Source organism: Panthera uncia, chromosome X, assembly GCF_023721935.1.
Source record: "Panthera uncia isolate 11264 chromosome X, Puncia_PCG_1.0, whole genome shotgun sequence".
Classification (NCBI taxonomy): domain Eukaryota; kingdom Metazoa; phylum Chordata; class Mammalia; order Carnivora; family Felidae; genus Panthera; species Panthera uncia.
The window spans coordinates 82322585-82348497 of NC_064817.1; the positions used below are offsets into that span (position 1 = coordinate 82322585).

The 25913-nt window shown below is 34.0% G+C and overlaps 1 protein-coding gene across 1 annotated transcript in view; it reads left to right on the top strand.

The window, feature by feature from the left end:
• The window catches only part of NRK (Nik related kinase), a 144762-nt gene extending 119308 nt beyond the window's left edge, over positions 1 to 25454 (top strand). Inside the window, exons 22-31 of the mRNA XM_049644148.1 lie at positions 764 to 950; positions 1607 to 1762; positions 4970 to 5113; positions 7022 to 7180; positions 11412 to 11516; positions 13126 to 13268; positions 13572 to 13721; positions 16619 to 16778; positions 20494 to 20633; positions 22339 to 25454. Coding sequence (XP_049500105.1) covers positions 764 to 950; positions 1607 to 1762; positions 4970 to 5113; positions 7022 to 7180; positions 11412 to 11516; positions 13126 to 13268; positions 13572 to 13721; positions 16619 to 16778; positions 20494 to 20633; positions 22339 to 22434 — 1440 coding nt within the window. The 3' untranslated portion in view covers positions 22435 to 25454. The remainder of the gene's footprint in view (positions 1 to 763; positions 951 to 1606; positions 1763 to 4969; positions 5114 to 7021; positions 7181 to 11411; positions 11517 to 13125; positions 13269 to 13571; positions 13722 to 16618; positions 16779 to 20493; positions 20634 to 22338) is intronic.
• The last annotated feature ends 459 nt before the right edge of the window (positions 25455 to 25913 follow it).

Genomic DNA, 25913 nt, shown 5'->3' on the forward strand with positions numbered 1-25913 from the left:
TCATAAGACAAAATAGAATTGATACCCCCAACTCTGGTGACTCTTTTATTTTTTCAAGTGGCTGTTTAGCATGGCATAGCTGAACATAAGCTTTAAAATCAAACTTTGACTTCAAACTCTGGCCCTCCTACTTATCTCTATGTCTTTGAATAAATTATTTAACTTTCATAAGCGTTTGTTTCCTTGTAAGTAAACTGAAGATAATTATACTTACTTTTTGGGTTGATATAAGGATTCACAATAATATGTAAGTAAAATAACTAACAGTGTACTTAGTATATAATAAAATTCCACAAATATTAGGCCCCAAATTTCACAGCTAGGGATTTCAAGTTCATTGAATTTTTCCTCTGACATCAATTGTCTCAATGGATGAGATTGTTGAGTTCTTCTGAGAAATGTGGATTTTAAAAGGATAGGGGCGCCTGGGTGGCTCAGTCAGTTAAGCTGCCGACTGGGCTCAGGTCACCATCTCACTGTATGTGAGTTCGAGCCCCACATCGGGCTCTGTGCTGACAACTCAGAGCCTGGAGCCTCTTTCAGATTCTGTGTCTCCCTCTCTCTCTGCCCCTCCCCCACTCCCGCTCTGTCTCTCTTGCTCTCAAAAAATAAACATTAAAAATGTTTAAAAAAATAAAAGGGCACGGAATTATAAATGCTACAAATTTTGCATTCTCTTTTCCAAATGACCTCTAGGCATATTATATTTCTTTCACAGTTAATCTCTGAATAAAGTCAAAATTGATTTTTGATCTTCTTTTAGGAGCCAGGTGGTAGAAGTGAGGCCTCAAATGCCATTGCCTCAGATGCTGCACCAGCAGCACCTGATGACAAGAATGACAGCATGGATATATTGGAAGCGTCAACACAATCAGGCTTTTCTGCCAGCCACTCATCTCCTTCTAATAGTTCTGGGAGGGCTGCAAATGCTGACTTTGCCAGTGCCATCTGTAAGTATGTTAATATAATCTCCAAATGTTGCAGTCTGTTCACACATTGTAGTGTTTGACCACTGGTTCATTGGTTCATGATCCGAAAAGAATGAAATCATTCTGATATTCAGTTAACATAAATTCGGATGAATGTATGCTTTAAAAAATATATTCTTCACTGAGTCTTTATGGCACCTAAATTTAAACTACAAGTATGTATGGGGCACCCGAGTGGCTCAGTTGGTTAATCTGACTTCGGCTCAGGTCATGATCACAGTTCATGGCTTCAAGCCCTGTGTCAGGCTCTGTGCTGACAGATCAGAGCCTGGAGCCTGCTTCGGATTCTGTGTCTCCCTCTCTCTCAAAAATAAATAAACATTGAAGAAAAAATAAACTACAAATGAGTAATCGAGTCCCTCATCTGGGTTTATTGTTTTTTGGCAATCTAATTGTGGTAATTTGAAATATATTCATATTCAGAAAAGTACTTTAACTATCATGATTTGTGTTATCTGATGGTTTAGGAGTTACAGAAATGGTACATCCAGGATAAACAAAATACAATAAAGGAAAACAAACTTTTCTATGCTGTGTCTTATTTGTGGAAACATTCAAGCATATTTGGTGTGTACACTAGTAATTTCTCTGAATATCTTACCTTTACTTCTTCACAGTGTATGCTGAGTTAGTGGAAGCACCTGAGAAATCACCTAAGCCACCATCTGAAGTCAACGTTAACCCACTATATGTGTCTCCTGCATGTAAAAAACCACTAATCCACATGTATGAAAAGGAATTCACTTCTGAGATCTGCTGTGGTTCTTTGTGGGGTATGTTTAGCTTCTTAAAACTGAGTTGTTCCTTTTTAAAGAATATATTTTTATCAATGTAGCAAACTTGTGAAAAATCATAGATGTTAAACACTTGTTTCTTATTACTAAACCATTATCAAGCAAATAAAACATATTTATTTATAGTAGTTCATTTGTTCCCTTTTTTTTCCTGATTTATTTTCATTCAATTCAGTTTGATTTTTGAAGCTTGAATTGGCAATCATCCCTACCCTTTTTATTAACTTTGTGTGTGTGTGTGTGTGTGTGTGTGTGTGTATATATATATATATATATATATATTTAACTTATATGTAATTAATGTAATATTGGATTAGGCTATGATTATTTAAAAATTTGAGCTTAGTATTTTTTTAAATTTTTAAATGATTGTTTACTTTTAAGAGAGAGACAGAATATGAGTGGGGGAGGGGCCAAGACAGAGGGAGACACAGAATCTGAAGCAGGCTCTAGGCTCTGGGCTGTCAGCACAGAGCCCAACACGGGGCTTGAACTCATGAAGGGCAAGATCATGACCTGAGCCGAAGTCGGTCACCGACTGAACCACCCAGGCGCCCCTGAGCTTAGTATTTTTAATTTAGGGTAGTGTGTAGCATATAATACCTAATGAGATATTACAAGACAGATTTCTTTACATTCTTGTTTTTAAATAATTTTGAGGACTGGGGCACATGGGTGGCTCAGTCAGTTAAGCGTCTAACTTTGGCTCAGGTCATGATCTCGTGGTTTGTGAGTTCCAGCCCTACATTAGGCTTGCTGCTGTCAACACAGAACCCGCTTTGGCTCCTCTTACCCCCCTCTTTCTGCCCCTCCCCTGCTTGTGCTCTCTCAAAAATAAATAAAAACAAAAAATAAATAAATAAATAAATAAATAAATAAATAAAAATAATTTTGAGGATTTGTAGAGAAAGTTCCTTTGATAATGTCTTTTTTCAATGTTTCAAGTTTTTATTTAAATTCTAGTTAGTTAACATGCACTGTAATACTAGTTTCAGGAGTAGAATTTAGTGATTCATCACTTAACATGTAACACTTAGTTCTCATCACAATAAATGCCCTCCTTACTACCTGTCACTCACTTAGCCCATCACCCCGGGGCAACCTCCCTTCCAGCAACCTCAGTTTGTTCCCTATACTTGAGAGTCTCTTTTATGGTTTGCCTCCTGTTATTTTTTCTTTCCCAGTGTACATCTGTTTTGTTTCTTAAATTACACATATAAGTGAAATCATATGGTATTTGTCATCTTCTGACTGACTTATTTCACCTAGCATAATACTCTAGTTCCATCCACGTCATTGCAAATGACAAGATTTCATTCTTTTTATGGTTGAGTAATATTCCATTGTATATATATACGTCTTCTTTATCCATCAGTTTATCCATCAGTTGATGGACATTTGGGCTCTTTCCATAATTTGGCTATTGTTGATAATGCTGCTATAAACATTGAGGTGCATGTCCCCCTTCAAGTCAGTATTTTTGTATCCTTTGGGTAAATACCTAGTAGTGCAATTACTGGGCCATAGGGTAGTTCTATTTTTAACTTTCTGAGGAAACTCCATACTTTTCCAGAGTGGCTGCACCAGTTTACCTTGCTACCAACAGTGTAAGAGGGTTCCCCTTTCACCACATCCTCACCAACATCTGTTGTTCCCTATGTTGTTCATTTTAATCATTCTGATAAGTGTGAGGTGATATCTCATTGTAGCTTTGATATGTATTTCCTTGATAATGAGTGATGTTGAGCACCTCTTCATGTGTCTGTTAGCCATCTGGATGACCTTCAATAATGTCTTAATGATAGATTTTTTCAATCCTTTGCTCCAGAATAATTATAACCATATTAATAAGGCTCAGACAATATTTTACTAAAGTTCATCTGAATCATAAATGAAACAATAAATAAATGGAAGGAGGGAAGAAATTCAAAGTAAATTCCAATTTCACTTGCAATGTCATAGATTTTGCTTAATGTATGATTGAACATGGGACAGAATTTTAAATTAAAAATAGAGCAGTGTAGCAAACAGGGACAGAATTTTAAATTAAAAATAGAGCAGTGTAGAAAACAGTATAGTTATATGGACTGAACAACTTGGAAAAAACCATGTTATCCTCAAAGCTAATATATTATGTCAGATAACAAGAAAGCAAAGTTTACTTCATTATCATTTCAGTCAGGCAACTACCCAGAGATCTAGTTAGTGTCTCATTCATTTTTATAACTTGTGATTTTATATTTTGAAAAATAAAAGATTATGGTCAAGATTGACTATATTTTCCCCTCTGTCTCTGATTCCCCTGTGGGAGGAGATGCAGTTCCTAAATCTGCCACAGGACATTACTTAGAGAATTGGTAAAGGACAGAGTAGGAAGGTAAAAGCAGAGACACTTGCCTTTTCTCCTTATATCCTTGAAACACAAATAGTCTACAAGTAGAAGGAAGACACTGAAATACTCTCCATTGTATTACTTTGCTGAGTTTTTCCTGTGTATCAAGTTATGGGGGGAAAACTCCCACAGTGGTTTGAAGTATATTCTAATTTAGCTTAATCTTCCATTTCAGTCCTCTCATTCAGTCTTTAAACCGTGTTTATATTTGAATAAATAGAGCCAGTAGACAATAGAATGTAGGAATTTAGATCAATAAAAGTAAGAACTACTTTCATAGGTATTTAGAAATGTAAGTTTTTAAATATTTGCATGAACACAGACTCATTCAATTTAAAAACAATTTGCATATAATAATTTTAAAAGCATTAAAACCTTTAGTTATAATTAAGAATGACAAATAAACTGAATTGAAGTTTTCATATGCAATAGACATCCTTAATGTTTAATGGTAATTTTCAAAACGGTTGATTAATTTTTCTAAAGTTTGGGACACTGCTAAAGGATGCTCAGATATTTATAAAGTTCTCCTTTTGAGATGCCACACCAGATACCCGCCAGTAGAATATTGCCAGAGGGTATTATCTTCTACATTTTAGTGTATTTCAGTGAAATTTGTTCTGTTGATAGGCTTCACTGTTACACAGTATGAGGTTAACATTAGCCTAAAGTGTTATCAGTCATGTTTGCACAGATCAGCACACTGGAGTAGCAAAAGTACTAATATAAATTCAATTATAAAAAAAAATATGATCTGAGCTAATAATAGTACCTTTCTTTTTATATACAAACAGGAGTGAATTTGCTGTTGGGAACTCGATCTAATCTGTATCTGATGGACAGAAGTGGAAAGGCAGACATTACTAAACTGATAAAGCGAAGACCATTCCGTCAGATTCAAGTTGTAGAGCCACTCAATTTGCTGATTACCATCTCTGGTTTGTTTAAGAACTAAAATTAGCTAAGTAATTATGCAGATAAATTAGGTTCCAAACTAGGCTAAAGACTTTCTCAGGTGACAGTGTTCACAGGAAAGCACTTTAAATATAACCTTAAATTGGGACACCAAACTTTCCTACTTGTGTTTTCTTATCTATTTACAGTTTGAACTAACTTCTGACTTTCCTTCTGTGTCTGGATATTTGCTGGTAATGCACCTAACCTAGGTCATTGATAAGAAAAAAACATGTCAATTACATCTTTCATGTATTTTCTGAGTAGCCACCTACAACCTTATGACTCACAATTTTACCCACCCATGTGTACATGACCACATTCATCATATACTTTTCTTGTGATTTGCCAGAAGTTAACAAAGAACAAACTGGACAATAATTGGATAAAAATGAAAGTGTTGTCCCTGGCACAGCCTTATCATGAGAGTCTTCAGATAGGATTAATTACAAGAACAGATACCCTAAGACCTCGACCTTATTCCCACATAGTAATTGAACTTCTTAATTTTGGTCAGTCAGAGCCTGAATCTCTGAATATGAGAGAGCGAGTAAACAGTTGTTAATAATAATTGTCACTACTAAACAGTACTCGGTATTAGAAAAGCACTAGTATTAAAGCCAACTGCAGGCAAAAGATGATTGACAAAAGGATAGGAAAAGTTAAAAAAAACAGTTTGTAGAATAAAATGAAGCTAATTACAGCTATTTATGTGTTTGCATACTTCCTGTCTGTACCTAGTAGCTATGTGGCACATTAATTAATGATTATTTATTTTCCTAAAAATTATTAACTCTGATTTAGGTTTTGGTTAGGGGGAAATCCTCTCTGGATATGCTAAAGCTTCATTATTTTTTGATCATGTTTCATTTTCATTAATTTATAACTGCTTGAGGTACACAGATACAGCATTTAGATTTTGAAAACATCTGGGTGGCCAAGAGACTGCACATCTGGAAAACCAATTTATTTATTTTTTATCCAACTTTCTCTAACCCAAATGTGCTCTTTTTACTGCTTAAGTTTCTCTCAAATGTGGATTATTTTTGCATCAAATAATACTGAGAACATCAGTGTAGAAAGATACCTAATTATTTAGAATACAAATTTATTCTATCTCTTAAGAGTAGAATTGAAATAGACGTAGATGTCTGAATTCTAATGCTGCATTAAAAAATGTCATGCAAAAACATATGTAAGATTAATCACAAGGAAGAATCCTATTGTTGGGCCTAGAAATCTTATAAAAATAAACTATAAAAATGAATGTGAAGTCACTATGTATACAAATAAATGTGTAATTTAATGGTCTGTTTTTTCTGAAGGAATTGTAAGAATTTGCTGGGATTTACAATTAGAAAATTAGCATTAAAGATAAATTGGATTGAGAAAAACATGATAAAACTTTAATTATTTTGTAAGTATGCTGGAAAGAAGGAGCACAAAAAGACCCTTCCCACTAGCCCCGAATGCCTAACAGTGAATATATCAGACATCCCTCTCATACATACATACTACCAGGAACAGCTTCTGGGTCTCTTAATTCCAGAAAGATCATGACTTAGATAAAAGCCAAAACATAGATGGTAATTCTATTGCCTGCACCATGGCAGTCTTAATCTGTCCCAAAGATGTATTTTACATTTCTTCAGATAGACAGATAGGTAGCTGGTAGACATTTTGACTATCTCTTGGAAGTGAGAGACTAAGAAAGACTTTTCTATCATATTTATAAATCCTGAAGGGAAGAATCTAATATAGTGTAGTTTTTCTAAAAGTGCTTTTTACTTTAGTGAGAAGATTTTGTTAAAAGGACAAAATACTGTTATTATTTTCTCTTTCTAATATAAGAAAAAATAGACAGAATTGAAATACTGTTTCTTATCTATCAGGCCATAAGAACAGACTTAGGGTGTATCATTTGACCTGGCTGAGGAACAAGATTTTGAATGATGATCCTGATAGTAAAAGAAGACAAGAGGAGATGCTAAAGACAGAAGAAGCCTGCAAAGCTATTGATAAACTGACAGGTTGTGAACACTTCAGTGTCCGTAAGTCTCTTTTCATGTTTACTATAGCTATATAAAGTTTGCTTTCCTTCATTTAGTAAAGTACATTGGGGGTGCCTGGGTTGCTCAGTTGGTTGGGCATCCAACTTTGTCTCAGGTCATGATCTCACGGTTCGTGGGTTTGAGCTCTGTGTTGGGCTCTTTGCTGAAAGCTCAGAGCCTGGAGCCTACTTTGGATTTTGTATCTCCCTCTCTCTCTGCACCCCCTCCACTCACGCTCTGTCTCTCTCAAAATAAACATTAAAAAATTTTTAAAAATAAATGTTTTTAATGGATCTGTGATACCTGTATGGAGATTCATATGATATTATCTTTCTTTGGAAAAGCAATAAAATAGAATCGCATAATAATTCCACTTTTTTAATTGGAAAATTTATCTTAATACTGACTAGGAAACTTTGCAATGAGTAGAAAAGAAAATTCCTCTGTGGTCTGCTGGTTCTTGCTTCCACTGTCAATATTCATGAATATAATTGCTAAATATTTTTTCTGTTAGAGTGTTTTCATTTGTCCTATCTCTTTACAACTATCCACTGCAAAATGAGGTAACAACTCCAGGGTCTCAGAATCCTGCTCTCATCTGTCAACAATTAGACAGTTATAATATCCCATTCTGTTCTATTTCTGAAGCAAATCTCCTCTCAGCCTTTGTTTTCTTCCTTTCCTTTTCATTAATTACCCCTTCAGACAGAACTAGTGACATAGATAAAAGATAGCTGGAATTACATGATATTTTAACAGGGTGTTGCTATCCTGACTGACCATTTCTGTTCTGCATATAAAGAGGCTTTTCCAGAATAGTTTTCCATATGTGTTTATATAAGTACACATACACCATTAAAGGGAGAAATGAGTACCCAGACAAACTAGGCATTAAATAACTTTCTTCTAGTTTTATGTATCACTACTCTCCTCCAAATCATATTATATGTATTTAGTAGCCAAAGGTGAAAGAGATCCCAAGATGTTAAACAAAGAGTTTGTATAGCAGAACTGCCTCCTATTAACTTGTAAATTTTTTAGTTCAACAAGAGAGAGTTTACAATAATCAATTACAAGAACACCTTGCAAATCTGTGTTCTTGGTGAGTAGATGGATTAGTTAAGGCGTTTTTTCCTGGCTGAACCCATTACAACCCTCCCATAACAACTAAAAGCCTTTGTCTTATTGACATGTGAATATAGGAGGACAGCCATGTACTCATATTTGCATGACATTTTCATAGCCTTTCAAGATCCATAAAATAATGGACTGACACCAATTACTGCCATATACTAAAGTTATAGGAAGTGTTTGCTTAATAGAGAATTTCTTTGCTTGTTGGGGGTATATTAATCATGCTTCTTTAGCCTACTTGGGTGTCGAAAAGAAAAAGTAACAAATAACCAGAGTCAGAGAGAGAGCGAGAGAGTGAGAGCAAGACCAAGAGAGAGAGGGGGGCCCAGGTATGAATAAGAGAAGGGGGGAGAAGCCTTATATTTTGTCTCTGATGAAGTCTGACTAGAAAGGACAGAAACAATGTTCTAAACAAGGGAAAAAAAGGGTTTTAACACAAAATATAAATCTAGGAAGTAGGACAACATATTCCATAAGAATTAGAAGGTCTGAGAGAAAGCATATACTTTTTATTCATTTCTCTTTTTTTAAAGCAGCTGTATTTAAATAATTTACATACCATAAAATTTACCCATTTAGAAGTGTACAATCAATGGTTTTTAGTACGTGTGTAGAGTTTTTGACCATTTTCATTATCCCAAAATAACCCCATAGCCATTAGCAATCACTCCACATTCCATCTCTCTTACATTAACCTTATTCTCCTCAGAGTCCTAAATAATCACTGATCTACTTTCTTTTGCTATAACTTTTTCTTTTCTGAACAATCTATTTAAATGGAATCATATAGGGGCGCCTGGGTGGCTCAGTCGGTTGGGCGGCCGACTTTGGCTCGGGTCATGATCTCGCGGTCTGTGAGTTCGAGCCCCGCGTCGGGCTCTGTGCTGACAGTTCAGAGCCTGGAGCCTATTTCAGATTCTGTGTCTCCCTCTCTCTGACCCTCCCCTGTTCATGCTCTGTCTCTCTCTGTCTCAAAAATAAATAAACGTTAAAAAAAATTAAAAAAAAAATAAATAAATGGAATCATATATTATATGGTCTTTTGTGACAGGCTTCTGTCACGTAGTATAATGTTTTCAAGGTTCATGCATGCTGTAGCCTGTATAACTTGTATCAATATTTATTATTTTTATTGCTGAATAGTGTTTCATTGTATAGATATACCTTTTGTTCATATGATTTTTGCACATCCATTATTTATACATTTGTACTCTTTACAAATTAATGTGTATTAATACACGAAATGTATTAACCTGTCATACATGTGTCTGTACATGGGAATGCATGTTTTATATTCTCTTGGATGGTACTGCCAGACTGTTTTTCAAAGTGGCTCCACCATTTTACATTGCCGTAAGTATGGAGGCTCCATTTTCTCTTCATCTTTACCAACACTTGTAGATGTCTGTCTTTTGATTCTAGCCATCCAAGTGAAGTGGTATCTCATTGTAGTTTTGATTTGTATTCCCCTGATAACTAATGTTGTCATGCATTTATTTATTTATTTATTTATTTATTTATTGTTGTTGAGTTGTAAGCATTCTTTATATATTCTGGATCCTAGGCCCTTATCAGATATATGAATTTCAAATATTTTATCCCATGTCATAGGTTATCTTTTCACTTTCTTGATAGTGTTTTTTTGATGCCCCCAAATTTTGATTTGGATAAAACCCAATTTATCTATTTTTTTTCTTTTGTTTCTTATGCTTTTTGTGTCAAATATAAAAATCCATTGCCATGAAGATTTATTCCTATATTTACTACTCAGAGTTTTATAGTTTTAGCTCTTACATTTAGGTCGTTGATCCCTTCTGAATTAATTTTTCCATATAGTGTGAGGTAATGGGTCCAACTTCTTCTTTTGTATGTGGATATTCAGTTGTCCTGGTAGAATTTGTTGAAGAGAATATTCTTTCCCAATTGAATGCGTAGGACACCATTGACCATAGATATATGGGTTTAGTTATAGACTCCAAATTCTACTCTGTTGATCTATATGCCTTTGCCTACCTCAGTACTACACTATTCTGATTACTGTAGCTTGTAGTAAGTTTTGAAATTGTGAAGTATGAGTCATTCAACTTTGTTTTCCTTTTGCAAGATTGTTTTGGCTATTCAAGGACTCTTCTAATACCATGAATTTTAGGATCAGCATTTCCATTTCTGCAAAAGAGGCTATTGATATTTTAGTAGCAATTAAATTTAGTCCATAGATCACTTTAGATAGTACTGTCCTCTTTTTAAAATATTTACATTTTTATTATTTATTTACTTAGTGACTTAAAACAACAGTAATTTATTATTTCTGATAAGTCTGTGAGTTGAGCAAGGCTCAGCTGGATTTTTTTGAATATAGTTGACAATATAATATCAAATTAGTTTCAGGTGTACAACATATTGCTTCAACTTCTCTGTATGTGATGCTGTGTTCACCACAAATGTAGCTACCATCTGTCACCATACAATGTTATTACAATATCGTTGGCTATGTTCCCTATGTTGTGCCTTTTATTTCCATGACTTATTCATTCCCTAACTGGAGGCCTTTATCCCCCAGTCCCCTACACCAACTTTGCCCATCCCCTGACTGCCTTCCCTCTGGCAACCATCAGTTTGTTGTCTGTATTTATAGGTCTGATTCTGATTTTTATTTGTTTATTCCTTTTTTTATTTTTAGATTCCACATATGAGTGAAGTCATACAGTCTTTGTCTTTCTCAGTCTGACTTATTTCACTTAGCAGAATATCCTCTAGGTCCATCCATGTATTGCCCTTTAAGAATGTTAAGTCTACCCATTCATGAACAAAAAGTCTTTCCATTTATTTAGGTCTCCTTTAATTTCTTTCAACAATGTTCTGTAGTTTTCAGTGTACAATTTAGAGTACTCTTAAAGTCTAATGCATACACTTCATAAAATTATATAGTTAGTTTTGTCACCTTTTGGGGGGCATCAAATTGTAACTAAAAAGCTTTTCTAATATATATGATCTGTGCTTATATTGTGGTTATAACATTCTTGATGACCAATACAAATACCTGAGTGTTCTTGTTAACTCTGTGGTATTGTTACTTCTTTGTATTTTATCATTGTAGTCCAACGTGAAGAAACAACATATATTGCAATTGCTTTGAAGTCATCAATTCACCTTTATGCATGGGCACCAAAGTCCTTCGATGAAAGTACTGCTATTAAAGTAAGTGTCTCCATTTTCTTTAGATCATATGGTTTTTCTTTTGAGAAACTGTAAACAAAACAATATTTTGAAATATAGTGGCAGAAATATATACCATTCTTCTACAGTTAATGTAATTTGACTATACCATGTGAATAATTATCATTTAACCCTCTTTTAGATAATTCACAGGTGCCACACAGCAAGGGAGAGTATGAGGGAAATCCCTGACCCCTCCCCTTAGAGGACTACCCTACCAGCTTCTCTCTCCCAATTCCTGTAGTCAACATGAAGACTTTTTCTTCTATAGCCCCAAACACAGGCTTTGGGTGCCACCCCAATGACTCGAAGCTGAGAAATTCCCTGTTCTCTCTTAGTGGGGGGTGGAGAGCAGAGGGAAGGTAAGGAAAGGTGTGGCAATGGTAGAAGGGGGAGCCCCACTGAAAGAGGAATGAGGGAAGAGAAAGCCTTTGCTCTAATTACCAGGGATACAAGGATGGGGGTGGTGAGGAAAGGCTGGGTCTATATTTCATCCAAGCTGGAACTCTAAACACATTTCTCTCCAGAACTATTGCAAGGAATGGTGGTTAGGCTTATTTGGATTACCAGTAATATTTCCACCTTTATTATGATTTAACTGAACTTCTATGGATCAGTCTCTTAAGGTAACCAGTTGGTGTCCCAAACAACTAAGTCACTAATGATTTTTTAATCACATCTCATAAACTGGGGAGTCTTTATGTTTATTAGTTTTTAATAATAGTCCAGAATTTTGTGAAATAGAATTATTTTGTGCTTATTCTGTAGCAGTGAGGACTGATTAATGAACTGGGAGCATTATATACAGCCCAATAACTCCTAATCTGGAGTGAACATCAGAATCATCTGCAACATTTGTTAAAAGTTTAGATCTCAGACCCAACCCCGGGCTGAATTAGTAGGTCTGGAGTAGGGCCTGGGAATCTGTATTTTTAGCAAATGTTTCAGGTGACTTTGAACTAGTTGGTCCATGCACAAGTTTTTACAAAGTACTGATTAAGGACACATCATGATAGACTCCAACAAGGTATTTATTAAATAATTTTGTATCTAAGGTCAGGATCTGTTTACATGGCATATTTTCGAGGCCAAAACATCACATGTATGCAATAAGATGGGCTAATTTCTATAACTGCCTCTTAATGTCTATTTGAATAAGTATGTTCTTTTGTAAATAGCACAGACTACTATATTAGACAGTCTGTCTCTGCCCTGGCACAGGTTACAGGTCTGATCTGATCTCCCTAAATTGGGCCTTGGGTCAGCTGTCAGTATTTAGATATGGGTTTGTTCTTGGCCGTCTGCTGATTGGTCAGAGCTGCCTGATATGGAGCTGGAAAACAAAGAAGATAAGTACCAACAGTCTGTCTAGCCTGATATGCAGTTTCTGGTTAAAGTCCTCCCTCTAGTTCTTGAATCTCACCTCATGACTATAGTATGGTGAATCCTGTGATGCCCAGTCTTCTCCTGTGACCTGAACTTGGCAATGAATCCTGTTTGGCTTTTTGTTTCCTTGGACTAGGAATTATAGGAGCCTAGAGTACATCCATTCTATGGTAGGTTAACATGCCTGGCCTTTTTCATTCCCTACCAAGTATGCATTGATCAATCAGCAGACTCCGAAGGAGACTACATGTCCTATGAAGCCTATATACGAATACTGGCAAAAATACAGGCAGCTGATCCAGCGAACCGGTTTAAGAGACCAGATGAGCTCCTTCATCTGCTGAAACTCAAGGCAAGGAATTTAAAGACAGAAAAAAAGAGTTAAAAGAGTGCAGGGCCATACAAGGTTCTTATAATCATTGGAGATTTGGCCTCTGAAGGAAAACTCAAAATTTAAAACCTCAATATAATTATGTTCTTGTTATAGTAACAGACCTAAGAAAAATTGATAATACATAGGTCTCTAAATGCATTATATAATTTTAGAAATCAACCAGGATTTTATAAACATGTTAAACAAGAGAGCATGGGAACATTTACCTTACTCAGAGTGTCATTTTTGGCCTTTCGGCCATATTTGGTTTTATATCTACAGGTGTTTCCAACAGTTGGTCATAAGCCAGTGACAGTTGACCTGGCTATTGGTTCTGAAAAAAGGCTAAAGATTTTCTTCAGCTCAGCAGATGGATATCACATCATTGATGCAGAATCTGAGGTTATGTCTGATGTGACTCTGCCAAATAACGTAAGATCCCTAGAAATTATTGTACACCACAATTTGAGTTTTTCCAACAGCCAAAACTCTTAAAGATTTAAAAATATGATTATGAATACCTATACTGGAGCTGAAACCTAAAAGATAAGTATAGAGTACCAGAAAGTAGTAATGGATAAACAGAAATCACTAATGGCTTCTTAGTCCACACAGCTGAGTCTGTTTATTCTTCAGATATATTTTGTCTTGCACAGTGTTTTTGTTTGTTTGTTTGTTTGTTTGTTTTTAAATGAATAGAGTTTACACTTAAAAATCTGGACTTCCATTGATAAACCAAAAGGTCTGATAACATCTGGCTCTCATTACTATCTGGCCATTATCAACTGGAAATTATTCCTGTCTGGCCCCTTTTATTTTATTATTATTTTTATTTTTTTATGGCTGCCCCCTTTTAGATGGAATATATACATACATTGCCTATCCATCCACCTTTATGTATTTATAATAACTAGCCCTAGTAGATGTATGAGTTTGCAATCTTTGCTTTTAGTCCTTCTGTACCCCATAAACAGATTCTTTAAAAATACAGCAGTATTGCAACATTATTATATGTACCCTCCTTCATTATCCAAATCCTAGTGCTTTAACTGTGGCATATAGAAAATTATCATAGTGTTCTCTTATATAGTATCAATTATAGTTAGAATTTCTGATCAAAGGATTCAGCAGTTTAAAAGATAATGTACTTCAACTTTTAACTCTTAAATAATTATAAATAATGAGACTATGGGAAAATATCTAAAATATGGATAATTGTAAAAATACCATACACATAATTTATAGAGTTCGAACATAATACCCCCCCACACATGCACCATACAAAATATGATTCTGAGTGTCTCAAATTTGATGGTAGCAGTGATGTTTGCTTTATTGAAAATTATATTTTTTTTAAAAAAGAGCTGAAACAACAAATCTCTGCTTCACCCTTTTTTAATTCCCCAGTTTGTTGACAACTAAAATTTTAGCAGTTTAGCATTATATAAAAGTCCAGGAGAAAACTTTTTTGTACTTTTAAGTCACTGTAGTAATATGATATTTTACATAGCTTTCAGAATTGTCTCATACATCTCTGAAAAATTACATAGAGCAATTGTCAGATCATTAGTGGAGACATTTAAAAAAACATGTTGGTCATATTAACAATCTAATTAGCTGATCACTCAGTTGTCACCTATGAGTATATAGAAACCACCCTGTTTATAATGTAGAAAGTATTGAACCAAGCCCAGCCAAAGTCACTTAGATATGAGTTCAGATTAATATTAATGTAAGTATTATAGTACTTGTCAGTTGGAATGTCTTCCATAGCTTCCTGAATCTTTTTTTATGACATGGCAGATAGCCTTCATTTTGAAGCCAGTGCCATATTAAACATTGCAATATTGGTCCAAGTTTATACTTATTTGAAACATCATTCAGGAAGATTGCACTCTGTGTTCTACTTGATTACCAAGCAAGGAGAATTATTTCCTTTTGAAACAATCAGTTCATTATTGTAGAAGCAAGAATGAGAGATCAGTTTTTAAAAAATTATTTTATGACCTAATTATGATACCTTAAGTATTTTCAAAAAATAGTATTTTTAGCTAAATGCCCTAGTGTCCTGACCCATTAAAAGAGTAAGGACTCTAATAAAATGGAGGGGAGTGTCTTCCGAAACAGAATGCACTAAAAATGCTATTTTTTCAAGAGCTCCAAAGTACAAAACCTGTAATGCTACAAGGGAGCCATGTGTGCTAAAGAATATCTGGTTACTGCAGGAATCTTCTGAGAAGCAAGGGAATTACCTCTGAGGCTTTCTGGGTTTACAGCAGTCCACCTCTATTCTAAACAGATGTTTTTAGACAACTTTCTTCCTTGAAATTTCTTTTTCTCTCTTCCTTCATCTCTTTTCTGATTCAATTGCTCATGCAAGTGCCCAGGGAACGCATTAAATTTGCTTTTCGCCTCTGGATCCCCATTTTAGTTTTAAGAATTGTTGTTGCTGAGACATGGCCTCAAGCACTTGGCCTGAGTGCGCTGGGTTTGGCAAGTATAGTTTCTGACCTTATTTTCTTGTAACTTGCTAATTTAGAGACATAATAAAGGAATGTAATTGTTCATTTCTCAGAGAAATACTACTAATGTGGCAATTTATGTAGTTTAAGTGAAATTTATCACATTGTTTTAGCATCATAAAATTAACGAATTCTTAGATATTGCTTAATATTTCATATTATGTAACCTGATACATCTCTCATGTCTGAATTGTGTATTGAAGATATTTTATGATTATATAAATTAGGTAAGAAATTCTACATTTTTGTGAAGGGAGAATGGCTGTTTTATTTCAAGCAGTGATGAATATTATAAAGTTGCCCCTTGTAAACATTTTAAGCTCAAGCTTTTTTTAAAGCTAAATTTCTATTTCTGATGTAAATTAATTGTATAGATAACCAGTGATTGTGTATTTGTTAGTTGGTTCACATATTCATCACTAAAGTATTCATTAGTGTGCTGAAATGAATCTGGAGTCCAACTCTGTAACAAGTAACGTTTCTTTTATCATTATACACACTTTGTTAAATTTTAACAAATTTTCCTGTGTTGGAAATATCTCTCTGCTTTTTTTCAAACAAAGTTTTCTAAAGTACACTCTTTAAACAGTGATGTCTTTATGACATGGAAAAGGCTCTTTTCAAAGAGAGCATGGTGTTTAATATTAAAATGTTAGATAGCATGCTGTTTAATATTAAAATAGAAGTTTCTTTTGCTCCCTGCACTTCAACCCCCTTTTTGATCTTTATTGCTCAGTCAAGCTGCTTCAATTAAAGTAGTAGTGATAAAATGTTGGACGTATAAATCTTTATGAAACATAATTCCAGCCCCTGGAAATCATTATACCACAGAATATCATCATTTTACCTGATTCCTTGGGAATTGGCATGATGCTCACCTTCAATGCTGAAGCCCTTTCTATGGAAGCAAATGAACAACTCTTCAAGAAGATTCTTGAGGTGTGGAAAAACATACCATCTTCAGTAGGTATGTAAAACCTTTTTTCTTTTTTATATGATCCCATAGAAACTTCTGTTTTCTGAAATATCACATTTCCTCAAGGCATATAGGGTTAATTTAGGATACTGCATACTTACTAAGTTGTGTGTGTTTGCCATATGCTTAATGAATTCACAAGGCTACTACAAAGAGTCTAATTTCAACTGCTTTAGTTGTTCATGTGCAATAATCATAAAATTAAAATAAGAAAGGAATTCCTTTCCACAGTAATCCATAATTTTACTTTAATTCCCTTTGGTTGCAGATTTTATGCAGATGTTAGAAATGCTTCATTCCCTCACACTGATGTTAGGGGGTTACCTTTATCTTAGGAGACTGCCAAATAATCATAAAAGAAGAGCAGAATATCTCTATTTCATATAGTAAATAGTTATCTGTTTAGAGAATGATAATCCTGTGAAGAATCAAATACAAACTAAATATGTGACATGTTGGTTATCACTAAGATTTCATCGTCCTTCATTTACGTAAGAGATAAATATGACCGGCTGGAATGCCTATTAGGTACTATCCAGGTGGCAACATAAAGAAAACTGACTTAGTCTTCATCAGGCCAGAACATTGTTTTCTTCTTGACCAATGCAGGACTGCTCATCTACAAAATATGAATAACTTGAGACTCTTGTGTATGTTTCTGAGGTTTGGTGACTACAAAGGTGATTGTAGATAAGAGACAGAATGCATATGAACAGGAAAGTATTAGGGAGAATAGGAAGATTTGATGGAAGGTAAATGATCCTGAAAGGAAGAGGAGATTAATGAAGCAAATAAAGGGGAAGGGGGAAGGAGAAGTAAAGGGAAGGAGGGAAGGAGAGAGGGAGGGAGAGAGAGAGAGAGAAAGAGAGAGAGAGAGAGAGAGAAGGGTAATTTGTCTGTTAAAGAGTTGGAAGCTTCTGAAATCTTTATGAAATGGTTAAGTGTGATTCCCCTGTGGCTTTAAGGACCAGTTTGAAAGAACTGCTTTTTAATGGACTTTTTTTTCATTATGGGATGATGGCACTTTGCATTGCACTTGCAGAATCCTTTCTTTTTGCACACATAGTGTTAAGCATTGTCCTGAAAACCTCTTCCAATTTCTTCAAACAGGTAAGAACTCCCAAAGGGTTTAAAACCATTTTCAGTGACAGAGGTAAATGCTTATAATTGACAGATCTGGGACAAAAGAAACTGAAAAATGAATCTTGTTCTAACCTTTACAATGGTACATTTGCAATCAATATGTTAATCAGAAATTGAAATAAGGAAATTTAGCTGAAATGGGAAACTGGGAAAACCCCTATATTTATGCCACTGGACAATCATAGGAATCAAAGGGTCTTAAAATGTCATCTCATAAGCTCTTATCCTTAGGCAGGACAACTTCTGATGTAAAACAAAAAGCTATTTTAAGTTGCAAGAATTTGAAAAATGTATCTCTCCATGTAAAATAAAGTATGGCACTATAAGAATGTGATATTTTGGTTTGTGTATTAGGGGTATTTTGAGAATATACTAAAGACTACAGTATAACACTGATATTAAGGAAATCAATTTCTCCTTCTGTCTAAAAACAACTGCTTTGTTATTTAAAACTAACCTAGATCCAGATTTCCCCAATCTAAAATTTACATTACCTTGAGATATAATAAATATTTTCAATAATAAGATCATTGATTTGTATTTTCAAACAAATAAATAGAGGCTTAGCATTCAGAGCAGGTATCACTAAACATACCCACTCCAAATCATTGGATCCCATTTCATAAGCAAGCTAGCTCAGTAGCTAGGTTAAATGGCAAATTAATGTTTTTCAGAATTAAGGTGAAAATTGTATAATTCCATATGAACTGTGTGCTTGGACTCAGCAAGTACCCTGTGTGTTAAACTTAGAATTGTTTGTTCTGTGTGGTTGTTGACAAAAATAACAATTTTAATAAAGTATTCATATAGGTGAAAAAATTCAAATTTGGATAGACTAAATCTATTACTTGTTTCCATCAATCAGGTCATGGATTCCCCTCACTTACTTTGTATATGGAGTGATTTTAATTCTAGTCTGAAACTAGACTTAAGTCTTCTTCCAGGAGAGCCATTTGTCTGAATAAAAATACAACTATAAAATATAATTGTACAAAAAAGTGCAATTATAATTTAATTACAACTTTGTGGTCAACTTCATACACAAAAATACTTTGAATTACAATGGAAAGGAGGCAAGAGATAATAAATGCTTAGTAGGTTTTAGTTGAGGAATTCTAAATGCCTCACACAGTGCCTATAAAAAGTCACTTTAATCAAGTTTAATAATTTTTTCATGTGTCCTTTTATGCATATTTAATTTTTACATATATAGGCCAGGTAAATTTTGGCTTAAAGGTATTCTAGAACTTTTGACAATGATAAAAATTTTAAGACTATATTATAACAACTCAGAGTTTATTGTGCTTATAATAGAATAAAATGGAGGGGCGCCTAGGAGGCTCAGTCTGTTGAACATCTGACTCTTATTTCAGCTCAGCTCATGATCCCAGAGTTGTGGAATTGAGTCCCATGTCAGGCTCAGTGCTAAGCATGGAGCTACTTAAGATTCTTTCTCTCTTTCTCTCCCTCTGCCCCTCTCCTCTGAACTTGTACTCTCTCTAAAATATATATATATATAAAATATATATATATATATATATTTTAAAAATAAGAAAATGGGAAGTCTAATGAACTGAATTCTGATTTTAGTCATGTTAATATAGGAATGGAGGTGCCTTATTTTGGTGTTCTCTAGACTATTTCAGCTTGACATAAAATTGTGATATTATTTTAAGTGCAGGATTGGATTTATTTATGGAAATTTGCTTTCCTATAAAGTACATAAAAATCAAAGTAAATATTAAACATTTAACAATAATACTGCTCCCTATGTCAGAAAATACCTTACAGCACCAGATGACTATATAGCTAGTTACATAATTAGGTTTTTCTGTTTTAAGCAATTTTCATAATTTTTTAATTGAAATTCAGTTAACATACAATGTTATATTAGTTTCAGGTGTACAACATAGTGATTTTACAATTCTATACATTACTCAATGCTCACCACGATAAGTGTAGTCATTATCTGTCAACATGCAATTGTCATAATCTTTATTGCCACCAAGTAAGTGACACAGAGTCCAAAAGTTAAAATCTTAATAAAATTTCCTGAATAAGATTGAGCCTAAACAGTATCAAATTAGGTGTAGTTCTGTTTATAATGTGGTGATTCATTGACTTCCATTAGAGTTGCTAAAGTCATTATCTGAGCAAGTCATTTTTTAACAGTTTTAATTTTGAAGTTAATCAGGTTTTTATGTATGTCACTTGAGCATAAATACAAACTCTTATGGAATGCTATACCTCAACTAGACTGTAAAATAAAAAAAAATGGCTGTCAGTAGATTTGACTTTTTACAAACAGGATAGAATTAACACTTAGCTTTTTCTGTGGTATTAGGGTATATGAATACAAAAGTTAATTGAGATCTAGTTACTCAACGTTGATCACAATTGTAACAGTAGATAGCTTGCATGAATACCACTGCTGAGCAGCATAATGGGCAGATGACTAACTGCAGAAGGAGGGAAAAAAGAATATGTTTACCTGAACTATAATAATGAGCTTCTTAATAATCAAATGTTGACTGCTTTTCTGCTTTTTATATTTTTATTGCAGCTTTTGAGTGTACACAGCGAACCACAGGATGGGGCCAAAAGGCCATTGAAGTCCGCTCTTTGCAATCAAGGGTTCTGGAAAGTGAACTGAAACGCAGGTCAATTAAGAAGCTGAGATTTCTGTGTACCCGAGGTGACAAGGTATTGTTTATATCCCCTAGTTACAGCAAAAAAAAAAAAAAGCAAACAATGAAAATTAAACAAGGAAATCCGATGCCTTCTGTCCATAAATATATTTATGACATAATTCCCAAGTTGGCAAACTATTGATGAAAACAGTTTTTCATTTTGCAGTAGTAATACCAATTTGGTAAATGATGATAATTTGATTTGAAAAAAAATTTTTCTAAAAAAGTAAAAATCCTAATTATGTCCTAAGAAAACCTTAACCATTATTTTGTGTGATGCAAAATCCATTATTGCCTTTGATGCACAGTTCTGTTCATATTTGTATTAATGATAATTTGAAACAGAATGCTTGAGTAAATCTGTCTTTTATAGTTTTCAACATAATTCAATAATAGAAGAAAAAAGTATTTATGTTTCCCAAACACCTAATATGTAGTAGAGTTTGTGCTAAATACTCACAACATTACTTTAATCTTCACAAGTGGGTATTATTTCCATTTTAAAGGTAACAAAAATAAAGTTAAGATTTGTCAATTTTTGTGTAGTGTGATCATTTTTAACAACCAATTCAGATACTTTAAATGGAAAAGATGCATTGTATAAAATCATTACAGTCTCTACATATTATGAGAAATAATAGCAAGAAAAAATAATCCTAATAAAATTATGAAACATCTACCTTTGGAAGACATTGCAGAGGATTCAAATTAATATTAGAACAACCAGGGTAAAGCATTGTGCATCAAAGAAAAATACTGGTTTGCAATATGACGGGACATACATGGGGAAGAATCAGTGTTTGAGGTCAGATGGTCTTAGCATGCAGTACCGGCTCGGCCACCTAACTAGGTATAAGAACCTGGAAGTTTGATTTATCTTCCTGACCCTTAGTTCCTTCATCTCCCAAATGGAAATATTAAAAACTGCTTTGGTAATAATTTTTACAATTAGTGTTAATGTGCATATAGTAAGCATATCATATACTGCCTGTATATAAAATGTGTTAAGTCAAGGGTAGCTAGTGTTATCATCATCATCATCACCATCATCATCACCATCATCAATATCAAAACTCTTCTAAGTATATTCATTGTGGATGTATAAAGCCTTAGTCCTAACAAGGAGGCCTCCATTTGCTATTTATATTCATGTTCTGTTTCAATTTTCTGTATGGCACAGACCATATTCATAAGACATGTTCCTCTCTAGGCTGATTAATTTAACTCATACTATCAATGTATTGATGTCATGTCCATTCCACTGAAATAGAAAATCCCACAAAATAGAAAGTTTCAGTAGCCATTTAAACACCGTTAGCAATGCCAAACAACATCGTTTAATACATTTCCTTGTATTAAAAGAAAAAGTAAAGCCAACTTGAGTAAAAGATTTTTTTTAAAGCAAAGGGGAATCCTTAACCAAAACAAATCAAGAATATCAGCAGATAAATGCCGCAACAAAAGCCCAATTTTATTTAACTATATAAAGTACAGTTATAAAGAATATGGTAAAAGATTATTTTTAAATATATAATTTAGACTCTGTACCAATTTAAAGTCTTGTTCTTTCAGGAAATCCTGTTTTGAAAAAAAAATGTATGGCTTAATAATTTTAATTGGTTGATGAAGAACAAATGAAATTATAGTTGTATCTGTAAAATATCAGATAACAATGTATAAAATATTTACTGATGGTGTCTCTTTCTCTCTTTCTAAAGCTATTTTTTACCTCTACCCTGCGCAATCGCCACAGCCGGGTTTATTTCATGACCCTTGGAAAACTTGAGGAGCTCCAAAGCATTTATGATGTTTAAAAGGTTCCAGTGATTTATTACAACATTTACAAACATCATAAATATGAAATCTGTATCTTTAAATTTCTGAGATTAAATGAGCATTCAGTTTTATTGTTAGGGAAAAATTAAATCAGATACTTTACTTTTAATGTAGCACAAAATAGTTCTAATGAGAAATGCAGCTTTATATATAAAATTAACTATAGCAAGCTCTGTGTACTCCAATGGTGTACAATGTCTTTTGCACAAACTTTGTAACTTTTGTTACTGTGAACTCAAATATTACTCTTAGTACAGTTTGGACAGTATCTATATTCAGATATTACTACATGGAGTAAAGAAACCTGTAATGAGTTAGATTCCAAGTAGCTTTCAAAATAATTGGCCCTGAGTGAGGTTTTTCAGAAAGAAATAAAAATAGCAACAAACTATATGCAAACTTGCAAAGTCATATAAAGAACCAAAAGTTAGATTATTAAATGAAAATAATAAGAACTATGCTACAAACAAGACTAAGGCTGAACAACCTGCATGCCTAGAGAAAACTACAGTGATAAAGGGGAAAAGGCCACCCATTTCCTTACTGTTCCTTGACAGTTAAGCCCCCAGTCAGAGACCAGTTGTGTTTTTTCATACCATATTCAGCTGGTTTTCTCCTGATAAGAAGGAAGAAAGCCTTAGATGCTTGATGTTCCTCAGAACCCCTGAAGATGTGCAATAGCTGTTTGTTTGTTTGTTTGTTTGTTTAAACCACCAAATAATACAGTTGCAAGCGTGAATACAGGACTAAACTCCTATACACATGTACTGTAGAATGAGTTGAGGTTTTTTTTTAATACTTTAAAATAGGCGTCAAATTCTAACCCCCAAAGACAGATTGGTTGATTTATAAAAATTCTTATCTGGCCAAAAGTGGGACCATCAGACAACATGGAATATTTTCCTAATCCTAGATTGAACTACATAAGAAGTTCCCCTCAGTTATTAAACAAAAAGAACAAAATGCAACAACAAAAAAACTTTGGCTGCTAATACTTTTTTTTTCCCATTTCTATTTCTGTAAAATAAGAAATTAATCTAAAAGTGATAAGTCCACATGTAGGGACTTAATGTTTAGGTAAAAAAAGAAAAAGAAAAAAAAATTTGAAAAAAATACAACTTTCATCAAATTTAGAGTAGTGAAAATCATGTTAGTCCATCACCCAATATGTTATAGACGCCATAGATAGGTGGTATTTGGTCACCTATGGTAACTGCTACCTGGTGAAAACCATAATTTCTACATATCCATCCTCAATACCATGGTTAGTTCTGGGGCAAGAATAAGCAACAGAACTACCACAAAGTATACCTCAGTATAATCCCTCTAGTTCTGCTTCAAGAGTATGAAGACAGTGCTAGTGGGATAATAGTTTTCAAACTACCTGGTTAACCAAAATACAAAAGCAGCTGACTATGTGTGATTTCGTGATAGCACATTATTTCTTGGTGCCTTGGTGACAAGAATGATGATTTGGATTTTCCTAACAACTTACATCAAGAGTGTAGTAGCTCAAAATGAAAATTTAGGAGAACCTAAATCCATGAATTACAGAAATAAATGTGATTCACATCTCTGTTACTGTGACACAATAATGTGATCCTAAAACTGGCTTATCCTTGAGTGTTTACAACTCGAATGACTTTTTAAATGCAGTAGTTTAAAGAGGAAACAAACATTTATGTCAAATTATTTCCTTAGAAGTAGTCTTCATTATTATAAATTTGTACACCAAAAAGGCCATGGGGGAACTTTGTGCAAGTACCTCATTGCTGAGCAAATGGAGCTTGCTATGTTTGCATTTCAGAAAATTCTTTCATTTAAGTAGTGTGTAGAATCAAGTCTTTTAAAAATTCATTTTTCTTCATAATATTTACTCAAAGTTAAGATTAGAGAAATAAGTTTCATCTTAAAATCATATTTTTAAGGTAGTAAGACAGTAAACTAGTTTAGGAAATCAACTCCCATTGTGCTCTGTGGCTGTTATTCTAGTAAAACATAGACCATGGTGAACTGAATCTACAGAGATGTACCAAAGTAAACAAACAAGAAAAATTGCAGACGTGTAGCTGAACTTTAAAGGATAAGGTGTTAACGAAGAAAGGAGCCTGGCACACATCACAAAGGGAGATTGAAATGTTGGATAGCCAAATAGGATTGAAAATATTTAAAGTGGTGTATAAGTAATGAATATCTCAAATTTTGATGTTATTCCATATGGAATTTGTATACCCTTTGCCAGCTGAAACAAGAAAGTGAAGGGGCAATTAAATTTCATAGTCTGTGCACAGTAATGGAAGAAATTATATCTATACCTTACCTTGTAGATCAGCGCTTGGCAGTCCCAGCTCATTACAGAAGCAATGGCGAGGTAATCCTAGCTAGCCAATTCTCCTAGCCCTGTGATTGAAAGCATGAAAGTTCTAGCAGGTTGTGAGTAGCGTTGGGACAGAATACAGTTTTATCTTAGTGTACTTTAGTTTTTTTCACCAAAGCTCTTGTCTAAAATAAAAGGCATTGTTGGAAATATTTGAAAACTAAAAAATGATGTATGAAGAGGGCTAACGAGAAAAGCTCTGAGTGATTAGGTCTGTTGAAGTAAGGGAAGAGCTCAGAGGAAATAGTAGGAAAGGATAATCGTTTAGATAGTAAAATAGGCAAAGCAGAAATCACACATGTACATGCACACACATATACCATATACATACACACATGCAAACCATTAGAATGCATAATTTTAATATTTTCAGTGCTACCAGTTTCTAGATAAAATAATCACTCTGTTTTCTGCCAGCACTCATTTAATGGAAACAGTATTCATAAAACCAGGAATAATGCCACATGCACTCAATGGGATCTTTTAAATACTCTTCAATTATTTTTTTAAATGTGCCTATTTAAATCAATTTGTATTCGATATGTGCTTTAACTTAAAAAATTATTGAAATAATCTTTGAGACTGCTAATTGTTTCATCAGAAAGTCTGCAATTAACCATGTTCAACCTCTAAAAATAAACATTTTAAAAATTATTGAATGATATCATTATTTGAAATATGCTTGTCTAATGCCTCAGAGTTAGGATTCATTCAGGGACTATTCATTTCTTTAAATTATGTAATAAGGCACTGATTGGAAGTTGTCAGAGGTTCTACTTGTTGCTCCATTAGGAATTCTGTGCAAGGAAATTTATAATGATATGACTAAAATTCTTCTGGGTATACTGGTGGATGGAATTAGAAACCAATTAATTTTCCTCAAAATATGTGGGAATTTACACAGACACACAGTATCACATGACATGGGTAAAACCCAAGGAAGTTTTAATGTTAACCCCACTCCCATCCCACCCCAGTGTCCTGAAATCCAGTGGGGAAGAGGAGAAACCTTATCCAAAGAAAGGAATAAAATATTTATAATTTATTAGCATTCAAGAAAGGGTTTAGTGCAGGCTGATG